We start from the raw sequence: 10950 nt of genomic DNA on the forward strand, positions 1-10950 counted from the left end.
CAAGGTGTCACCCACCGTGAGGTCAAAGGGCATCCCGGGCTTGAAGTACTTGGGGGTGTGGGTGAAGTGGATGCTGTACGGGGACGTCACGATGCGGATGTCACCGCGCTGCGCCTCCACCATGTCACTGCCTGTGGGACACCGGGGTCACCTGGGGTCCCTGTCACCCGTCCCGGGTGTCCCCCGTGTCCCCTCACTGTCACTGTCCCCTCTATGTCCTCCCACCACACTGTGTCTCCACCATGTCACTGCCTGTGGGGCACCGGGGTCACCTGGGGTCCCTGTCACCCGTCCCAGGTGTCCCCCGTGTCCCCTCACTGTCACTGTCCCCTCTATGTCCTCCCACCACACTGCGTCTCCACCATGTCACTGCCTGAGGGGGTGCCAGTGTCACCTGGGGTCCCTGTCACCCGTCCCAGGTGTCCCCCTCATTCTCACTGTCCCTGTCCCCATGGTCCCCACGTCTTTCCATCATCCCCACTGTCCTCACTCTGTCCCTGTCCCCCTGTGTCCCCGCACTGTCACTGTCCCCTGTGACCTCCCACCACCCCATCCCATGTGCCCACGTTGTCCCTGTCCTCCGTGTCCCTCCACTGTCCCCTGTGTCCCCCCGCTGTCCCCCATACCCCCTCCCTGTCCCTCGTGTCTCCCCACTGTCCCCCTGTCCCCCCACTGTCCCCTGTGTCCTTTGTGTCCCCTCACTGTCCCTGTCCCCCCTGTCCCTCCACTGTCCCCTGTGCTCCCCCACCGTCCCTGTCCCCTGTTTCCTCCCGCTGTCCCCCATGTCCCCTCCTGTCCCCTGTGTCCCTGTCCCATGTCCCCTCCCTGTCCCTGACCCCCATGTCCCCCCATTGTCCCTGTCCCCCTTGTCCCCTCCCTGTCCCCCGTGTCCCCCGCTGTCCCTGCCACCCCCCGTGTCCCCGCACTGACCTGACTCGGTGATGACGGTGACAGTGACATACAGCGAGTGTCCCACGAGCTCGTGGGGGTTGGGGAAGCGCTCGCGCAGGTGAGCCATGGAGAGCACGGCCTCAGCGTCTCCGTCCACCACCTGGGGACATGGGGACATGGGGACAGGGTTAGGACAGGGTTAGGGACAGGCTTGGGGACAGCACGGCCTCAGCGTCACCGTCCACCACCTGGGGACACGGGGACATGGGGACACGGGGACAGGGTTAGGGACAGGCTTGGGGACAGCACGGCCTCGGCGTCACCGTCCACCACCTGGGGACACGGGGACATGGGGACAGAGTTAGGGACAGGCTTGGGGACAGCACGGCCTCAGCGTCACCGTCCACCACTTGGGACACGGGGACACGGAGACACAGGGACAGGGTTAGGGACATGGTTAGGACAGGCTTGGGGACAGGGTTGGTGACAGTGACAGGGCTGGGGACAGGGACAGGGCTGGGGACAGGGACAGTGCTGGGACAGGGACAGAGCCAGCTCACAGTGCGAGGTTTAGGGATTGGTTTAGGGACAGGGTTGGTGACAGTGCCAGGGTTGGGGACAGGGACAGCTCACAGTGCGAGGTTTAGGGACGGGGTTGGTGACAGCGACAGGGCTGGGGACAGTGACAGGGTTGGTGGCAGTGCCAGCTCACCGCCACGCGCCGCAGGGACTGGGGGATGCTCTTCTTCTCGTCGTCCACCATCACCCCGAAGAGCACGAACGCCGTCCCCTCCAGGCGCTTCCCGTACAGGTACCTGGGGACAGGTGCGTCACCGTGTCAGTGTCACTGTCACCGTGTCACCGTCACTGTCACCGTGTCACTGTGTCACCGTGTCACTGTGTCAGTGTCACTGTGACACCCTGTCACCCATGTAACAGTGTCACTGTGTTACAGTGTTACCCTGTCATTGTGTCACCATGTCACCGTCACCGTCACGGTGACACCGTGTCACCATGTCACTGTGACACCCTGTCACCCATGTAACCGTGTCACCGTGTTACAATGTTACCCTGTCATTGTGTCACCATGTCACCGTCACCGTCACGGTGATACCGTGTCACTGTGTCACTGTGACACCCTGTCACCCATGTAACAGTGTCACCATGTTACAATGTTACCCTGTCATTGTGTCACCATGTCACCGTGTCACCGTGTTACAATGTCACCCTGACAGCGTCACTGTGCCACCATGCCATTGTGTCACCATGTCATTGTGTCACCGTGTCATTGTGTCACCGTGTCACCCTGTCACTCTGTCATTGTGTCACTGTGTCAATGTGCCACCCTGTCACCGTGTCACGGTGTCACCGTGTCACCGTCACAATGTCACAGTGTCATCATGTCACCCTGTCACTGTGTCACCATGTCCCCATCCTGCCACCCCTCTCTGTCATCCCATCCCTGCCACCGTCACCACCCATGTCACCGTGACACCCTGTGTCCCCCTGTCACCCTCCAAGGACAGCAGCAGAGCAGAGCTGTCCCCTGTCCCCTGTCCCCTGTCCCCTGTCCCCCACACAGAGGGGACCCTCTTGGGGACCCTTTTGGGGACACGTTTGGGTCACCTGGCCAGGATGGACACCCGGAAATCCTCCTGGCGGTCGATGTACAGGAACTTCTCCTCGGGCTCCACGGCCACCTCAAAGCTCGGCAGCACTGCGGGGGTGACACCGGTGACACCGGCGACCCCGGTGCCACCCCCTGGGGACAATCCCGGTGTCCCCGCACCCACCGTATTCCTTGACCTCGAACTGGGTGCTGAAAACCTGATCCGGAGACTCCTCGAATTTGGCCGAAATCGTCCACATGCCCAGGCTGGAGGAGGCGGCAGGGAGGTGACAGTGAGGGGACAGCGCCGGGGGTGTCCCCAGGCCACCACGGGGGGAGGTGACACCCACCTGACGACCTCGGGCAGGTTGTGGTTGAGGGACAGGATCCCGTTTTTCGTCGGGGACGACACCGAGACTTGTTTGATGATGACGTTGTCGGGCGTCTGAGGGGACGCGCGCCGTGGGGACGGTGGCACGGGTGGCACCGTGTCACCCCTGTGTCACCCCTGTGTCACCCCTGTGTCACCCCTGTGTCACCCCTGTGTCACCCCAGGTCACCCACCTTGACCTCCACGATGACGGTCTTGGCCACCGGCTGCATGAGGTGGTCCACGGTGAAGAGGCGGCAGAGCACTGGGAGGGGACACGGGGACACGGTCAGGGGACAAGGACAGGGAGGGGACACAGGGGACACGGTGAGAGGGGACACAGGGGACACGGTCAGGGGACAAGGACAGGGAGGGGACACAGGGGACATGGTGAGAGGGGACACAGGGGACACGGTCAGGGGACACAGGGGACATCAGAACTGGGAGGGGACACGGGGACACGGTCAGGGGACACAGGGGACACGGTGAGGGGACATGGACAGGAGGGGACACAGGGGACACGGTGAGAGGGGACACAGGGGACACGGTCAGGGGACAAGGACAGGGTGAGGGGACACAGGGGACATGGTCAGGGGACACAGGGGACATCCAGAACTGGGAGGGGACACAGGGGAAACGGTGAGGGGACACAGGGGACACAGTCAGGGGACACAGGGGACATCCAGAACTGGGAGGGGACATGAGGGACATGGTGAGGGGACACTTGGGGACACCCAGCCCAGGTGTCCCCACTCACTGGTGGCCCCGGGGGTGTCCTCATGTGTCCCTGCGGTGTCCCTGCAGTGTCTCCATGTGTCCCCATGTGTCCCCAGGTGTGTCCCTGCGGTGTCCCTGCAGTGTCCCCATGTGTCCCCATGTGTCCCCAGGTGTGTCCCTGCGGTGTCCCCATGTGTCCCAGGTGTGTCCCCGCGGTGTCCCCATGTGTCCCCATGTGTCCCCATGTGTCCCCAGGTATGTCCCTATGTGTCCCCACGGTGTCCTCATGTGTCCCCACGTGTCCCCATGTGTCCCTGCAGTGTCCCCAGGTGTCCCTGCAGTGTCCCCAGGTGTGTCTCTGTGGTGTCCCTGCAGTGTCCCCAGGTGTGTCCCCACGTGTCCCCATGTGTCCCTGCAGTGTCCCCAGGTGTCCCTGCAGTGTCCCCAGGTGTGTCTCTGTGGTGTCCCTGCAGTGTCCCCAGGTGTGTCCTCACGTGTCCCCATGTGTCCCTGCAGTGTCCCCATGTGTCCCCGCGGTGTCCCCAGGTGTCCCCAGGTGTGTCTCTGTGGTGTCCCTGCAGTGTCCCCAGGTGTCCCCGGGTGTCCCCGCTCACCGGTGGCCCCGGGGGTGTAGATGGGTTTGTCGGTCTGCACGAAGATGTGGCCGCTCTGCAGCGACACCAGCAGCACCTTCTCCAGCGTCACCCCGGCCACCTGCGCTGTCACCGTCACAAACTGCTTCCCCTGCGCCGCCGGCAGCAGCTTGGCTGGCACCTGGGGACAGGGACAGGGACTGTGGGGACAGCTGTGGGGACATCCATGGGGACAGGGACAGTGGGGAAAGCTGTGGGGACAGCTGTGGGGGCAGGGACAGTGGGGACATCCATAGGGACAGGGACAGTGGGGACATCCATAGGGACAGGGACAGTGGGGACAGCTGTGGGGACAGTTGTGAGGACAGGGACAGTGGGGACATCCATGGGGATAAGGGACATTGGGGACAGGGACAGGGATGGTGGGGACATCCACAGGGACAGGTGGAGACAGAGACAGTGGGGACAACTGTGGGGACAACTGTAGGGACATCTGTGGGGACAGGGGACAGTGGGGACAGGGGACAGTGGGGACATCCACGGGGACAGGGGACACCAGGAGTGACCACCCTCCTTGACATGGAATGACCATCCCCCTGGACACAGAGTGACCATCCCCATGGACACAGAGTGACCACTCCCCTGGACACCAGGAGTGACCATCCCCTGGACACAGAGTGACCATCCCCATGGACACAGAGTGACCACTCCCCTGGACAGAGTGACCATCCCCATGGACACAAAGTGACCACCCCCATGGACAAAGAGTGACCATCCCCTGGACACAGAGTGACCATCCCCATGGACAGAGTGACCTTCCCCCTGGACACAGAGTGACCATCCCCCTGGACACCAGGAGTGACCATCCCCTGGACACAGAGTGACCATCCCCATGGACAGAGTGACCACCCCCATGGACACAGAGTGACCATCCCCATGGACAGAGTGACCACCCCCCTGGACAGAGTGACCACCCCCCTGGACACAGAGTGACCACTCCTCTGAACACAGAGTGACCACCCTGCTGCACACAGAGTGACCACCCCCCTGGACAGAGTGACTATCCCCATGGACACAGAGTGACCATCCCCATGGACAGAGTGACCACCCCCTGGACACAGAGTGACCACCCCGCTGTCCCCCACCCTCCGGCCGTTCCCCACCCCCAGTCCAGGGTTCAGCCGCAGGTTCCCGTCCCAGGCACTGACCACTGGGACAGTGACCCAGGACAAGTGACCAGGGGGTGGTGACAGTGACCAGGGGGTGGTGACAGTGACAGGGGGGTGGTGACAATGGCCAGGGGCTGGCGACAGTGACCAGGGGGCGGCGACAGTGACCGAGGGATGGTGACAGTGACCAGGGGAGGTGACAATGACCCAGAGTAAGTGACCAGGGGGTGGTGACAATGGCCAACGGGGTGGTGACAATGACCCAGGATAAGTGACCAGGAGATCGTGACAGTGACCGAGGGATGGCGACAGTGACCCAGGGGGTGGTGACAATGGCCAGGGACTGGTGACAGTGACAGGAGGGTGGTGACAATGACCAGGGGGAGGTGGTGACAATGACCGGAGTGCGGTGACAATGGCCAAGGGGTGGTGACAATGACCCAGGACAAGTGACCAGTGAGTGGCGACAGTGACCAGGGGGCGGTGACAACGACCAGGGGGTGGTGACAAGTGACCGAGGGATGGCGACAGTGACCGAGGGGTGGCGACAGTGACCAGGGGGAGGCGACAGTGACCAGGGGGAGGCGACAACGCCACCGTACCTTGATGGTGGCCGTGGCCATCATGCCCTCGGCCGGGCTCAGCGCCACGCGGGTCTCGAACAGGATCTGGCGCTTCAGGGGGAAATCCTGGACCCGCAGCGAGGCCTCGGCGGCCGCGGCCGCCCCGGGCGCCTCCAGCAGCACCAGCTCGTCCGTCTCCAGCCGCAGCACGGCCGGGGTCACCATGGTCACCCTGGGGACAGCGCGGGGCGGTCACGGGGCTGGGGGGGCACAGCGACCCCAAAACGTGCCCCGAAATCAGCTCAGAGAACGCAGAAACCCCGAATGTGTCAGAAAAAAAAATCCCCAAAACCCCAAAATCTGTCAGAAAAAAAAAATCCCCAAAAAATCCAAAATCCCAAAATCTGTCAGAAAAAAAAAAAAAAAAAAATCCCCAAAAAATCCAAAATCCCAAAATCTGTCAGAAAAAAAAAATATCCCCAAAAATCCAAAATCCCAAAATCTGTCAGAAAAAAAAATATCCCCAAAAATCCAAATTCCCAAAATCTGTCAGAAAAAAAAAAATATCCCCAAAAATCCAAAATCCCAAAATCTGTCAGAAAAAAAATATCTCCAAAAATCCAAAATCCCAAAATCTGTCAGAAAAAAAAATATCCCCAAAAATCCAAAATCTGTCAGAAAAAAAAATATCCCCAAAAAATCCAAAATCCCAAAATCTGTCAGAAAAAAAAAACTCCCAAAAATCAAAAATCCCAAAATGTGTCCTGAAATCAGCTCAGGGCACCCAAAAACCCAAAATCTGTCCCAAAATGAGCTCAGAACACCCAAAAACCCCAAAATCTGTCCCGAAATCAGCTCAGAGCACCCAAAAACCCCAAAATCTGTCCCGAAATCACCTCAGAGCACCCAGAAACCCAAAATCTGTCAGAAAAAAAAACTCCCAAAAATCCAAAACCCCAAAATGTGTCCCGAAATCAGCTCAGAGAAAGCAGAAACCCCAAAATCTGTCCAAAAATCACCTTGGGGATCTCAGAACACCCAGAAACGCCAAAATCTGTCACTAAATTATCTAAGAGCACCCAGAAACCCAAAATTTGTCCATAAATCAGCTCAGAACACCCAAAACCCCAAAATCTGTCCATAAATCAGCTCTGAGCACCCAAAAACCCCGAAATCACCTCTGAACACCCTGAAACCCAAAATCTGTCCTGAAATCAGCTCAGAGAACGCGGAAATCCCAAAATCATCTGTCCCGAAATCACCTCGGGGATCTCAGAACACCCAAAACCCCAAAATCGTCCCTAAATCATCTAAGAGCACCCAAAAACTCAAAAATATGTCCATAAATCACCTTGGGGACTTCAAAGCACCCAGAATCCCCAAAATCTGTCAGAAAAAAATTTCCCAAAAATCCAAAATCCCAAAAATCTGTTCCTAAATCGCTTCAGAGCACCCAGAAACCCCAAAATCTGTCCCTAAATCACCTTGGGTATCTCAGAGCACCCAAAAACCCGAAATGTGTCCCCAGTGCCCCCCAAATCCCCCATGACACCCCAAATCCCCCATTTCATTTGGGTTTAGGGGTCCCCGGCAGGTTTGGGGTTTTCGGGGGTCCCGAATATTTGGGAACCAGGCTGGGGGGGTCCCATGGGTGGGGTGAGTTGGGGTCCCATAGGGGGGAGTCCCACGGGTTTGGGGTCCCTAAAAAGGGGATCCCAGGGGGTCCCACGGGTGGGTGAGTGGGGGTCCCATGAGCTTGGGGTCCCAAAAAAGGGGATTCCATGGGTGGGGGGTCCCATGGGTTTTTGGGGTCCCTAAAAAGGGGATTCCATGAGGGTCCCATGGATTGGGGAGGGGTCCCTAAAAAGGGGATTTTATGGGGGGGTGGGTCCCATGGATTGAGGGATTCCATGGGTGGGGGGTCCCACGGGTTTGGGGTCCCAAAAAAGGGGATTATATGGGGGTCCCATGGATGGGTGAGTGGGGGTCCCATAGGTGGGGGTCCCATGGGTTTTGGGGGTCCCTAAAAAGGGGATCCCAGGGGGTCCCACGGGTGGGTGGGGGTCCCGGTCTCTCACAGCTGGGCGCGGGCGGGGGTCCCGAGCAGCACCGCGAGGCCGAAGAGGAGGAGGAGGAGGCGGCGGGGGTGGGGGGGCAGCGCCGGAGCCCCCATGGCCGCAGGGAGGGGACAGCGACGGGGACAGCGACGGGGACAGCGACAGCGACAGCGACAGCGACAGCGACAGCGGCCGGGAGGAGGAGGAGGAGGAGGAGGAGGGGGCGGGGGTCCCTTTATGGTGGCCACGCTGGTTAATGGGTAACCCGGGCCCTGGGCCCACCCATGGGTGGGGGCGGGGAGGGGGCTCCGGCCACCCCTGGTCACCTCCGGCCACCCCTGGTCACCTCTGGTCACCTCCGGCCACCCCCGGCCACCTGCGGCCACCTGAGTGGGGGCGGGGTGACACCATCGAGACCCCCCGTGCTGAGGGGGGGGGTCCCGCGCCCTTGGGTGGGGGTTGGGGTTGGGACCCCTCCCCCCGTCCCCCGCGGGGTGGGGGAGGGGCTGCCGGGACGCGAGGTCGTTCCTCATTTCGGGGAAGGCGCTGGCGCGGGGCCACCCCGGGGCTTGCGACATCGCGGGGGGGACACCCGAGGGGGGGTCGCGACAGGGGGACACCGAGGGGACATGCTGGAGACCCCCTCCCCCAGTCGGTCACGGACACCTGGGTGGCACCTGAGACACCTGACAGGACCTGGACACCTGGATGACACCTGAGACACCTGAAAGGACCTGGGTGACCTCCTGGACCCTTGGCAGGACTTGGGGATTTGGGGCCCACTTGGACCTGCACACCTGGGTGACACCTGAGACACCTGACAGGACCTGGTCACCTGGGTGGTCCCACCTGAGACCCCTGATAGGACCTGGGTCATCTCCAGGACCCCTGGTAGGACCTGGACACCTGGACCCGGACACCTGGGTGACACCTGAAAGGACCTGGGTGACCTCCTGAACCCTTGGTAGGACTTGGGGATTTGGGGCCCACTTGGACCTGGACACCTGGGTGACACCTGAGACACCTGACGGGACCTGGGTCATCTCCAGGACCCCTGGTAGGACCTGGTCACTTGGGTCACCTCCTGGACCTGGACACCTGAGTCCATCCTGAGACCTCCAACAGGTCCTGGACACCTGGACACCTCCTGGACCCCTTTGGGCCACCTTGTCCAGCCACGTGGCCCCTCCTGGACCCTCTGGACCACCATGGACCTGCTGGGCCACCACGGACCCCTTGGGCCACCGTGTCCAGGCCAACTTGATCCCTCCTGGACCCCTTTGGGCCACCACGGACACTCTGGGCCACCATGTCCAGGCCACTCGGACACCTCCTGGACCTTCTGGGCCACCATGGACTCCCAGGGCCACCATGTCCAGTCACGTGGCCCCTCCTGGACCTTCTGGGCCACCATGGACCCCCAGGGCCACCATGGACCCCTTGGGCCACCACATCCGGCCACCTGGACCCCACCTGGGACATTGCCATGGCTCCAGTGTCCCCCCCATTGTCCCCGTGTCCCCCCCAGCCGCGGTGGCAGCTCCTCCCCGGCTGTGACAGGAAGGTGGCCCCGGAAGCCGCCCCGGTGTCCCCCGCGGCTCCCCTGGGGCGCAGGCGCGACACCTCCCTTGTCCCCTGTGCCACCTCTTCCGCCACCACCCCCTGTGCCAGGCCTGCCCAGACCCCGCTGGCCACTCCAGGGGTCCCTCCAGGCCACCAGCTGGACAAGGGGCCCATCGGGACGTGGCGGTGGCACCGGGACCCGCAGCTGTCCCTTGTCACCCCACGGGGCCCCAGCGCCTCCGGTTCCTCCCCTTCCTGGGGGGAAGGGACCCCCCTGCCCGAGGGAGCGGCACCAGGAGCGGCCGGAGCAGCTGAGGTTTGGCCAGAGGTCACCTAGGGGTCATCCAGGGGTCATCCAGGGGTCATCCAGGGGTCACTCAGAGGCTCCTCGCTGGACGTGGCCCTGCTGAGGTCGCACGGGGCAGGGCCTCACCTGGGGCGGGTCTGGACAGGAGGGGGGACACTGGGACCTGATCTGTGGGACCTGATCTGTGGGATCTGATCTGTGGGATCTCTGATCTGTGGGATCTGATCTCCATTGGGATCTGATCTCCACTGGGATCTGATCTGTGGGATCTGATCTGTGCTGGGATCTGATCGGTGGGATCTGATCGGTGGGATCTGATCTGTGGGATCTCTGATCTGTGGGATCTGATCTGTGGGATCTGATCTGTGGGATTTGATCTCCATTTGGGATCTGATCTCCACTGGGATCTGATCTGTGGGATCTGATCTGTGGGATCTGATCTGTGGGATCTCTGATCTGTGGGATCTGATCTCCATTGGGAACTGATCTCCATTGGGATCTGATCTGTGGGATCTGATCTCCATTTGGGATCTGATCTCCATTGGGATCTGATCTCCACTGGGATCTGATCTGTGGGATCTGACCTGTGGGATCTGATCTCCGCTGGGATGTGATCTCCATTTGGGATCTGATCTGTGGGATCTGATCTCCACTGGGATCTGATCTCCATTGGGATCTGATCTGTGGGATCTGATCTCCACTGGGATCTGATCTCCATTTGGGATCTGATCTCCATTTGGGATCTGATCTGTGGGATCTGATCTCCGCTGGGATCTGATCTCCATTGGGATCTGATCTGTGGGATCTGATCTCCATTTGGGATCTGATCTCCGCTGGGATGTGATCTCCATTGGGATCTGATCAGTGCTGGGATCTGATCTCCATTTGGGATCTGATCTGTGGGATCTGATTTGTTGGATCTGATCTCCACTGGGATCTGATCTCCATTGGGATCTGATCTGTGGGATCTGATCTGTGGGATCTGATCTCCGCTGGGATCTGATCTCTGCTGGGATCTGATCTGTTCCAGGATCTCATCTCCACCGGGATCTCATCTCCACTGGCTCATCCACAGAAATTTTTCCAGGACCCAACTCAATCCATTCCTCCA

General features: G+C 60.7%; 1 protein-coding gene across 4 annotated transcripts in view; it reads right to left on the reverse strand.

Annotated features, from left to right (window-relative positions):
- Nucleotides 1-8183, reverse strand: part of C3 (complement C3) — a 39302-nt gene extending 31119 nt beyond the window's left edge. For 2 of the 4 annotated variants that reach the window (XM_056510460.1, XM_056510458.1), the window contains exons 1-11: nt 7991-8145; nt 5952-6144; nt 4202-4361; nt 3065-3135; nt 2851-2945; nt 2685-2767; nt 2518-2608; nt 1604-1706; nt 1204-1224; nt 931-1030; nt 16-131 (exon numbers count right to left, since the gene is read on the reverse strand). In XM_056510460.1, coding sequence (XP_056366435.1) covers nt 16-131; nt 931-1030; nt 1204-1224; nt 1604-1706; nt 2518-2608; nt 2685-2767; nt 2851-2945; nt 3065-3135; nt 4202-4361; nt 5952-6144; nt 7991-8085 — 1128 coding nt within the window. In that variant the 5' untranslated portion in view covers nt 8086-8145. Of the gene's footprint in view, nt 1-15; nt 132-930; nt 1052-1203; nt 1225-1603; nt 1707-2517; nt 2609-2684; nt 2768-2850; nt 2946-3064; nt 3136-4201; nt 4362-5951; nt 6145-7990 lie in introns of all 4 variants that reach the window. The other 2 variants (XM_056510461.1, XM_056510459.1) reach the window with 2 other exon arrangements.
- Nucleotides 8184-10950: the final 2767 nt, after the last annotated feature.

The sequence above is a fragment of the Oenanthe melanoleuca genome, chromosome 25 (assembly GCF_029582105.1).
Source record: "Oenanthe melanoleuca isolate GR-GAL-2019-014 chromosome 25, OMel1.0, whole genome shotgun sequence".
Lineage (NCBI taxonomy): Eukaryota > Metazoa > Chordata > Aves > Passeriformes > Muscicapidae > Oenanthe > Oenanthe melanoleuca.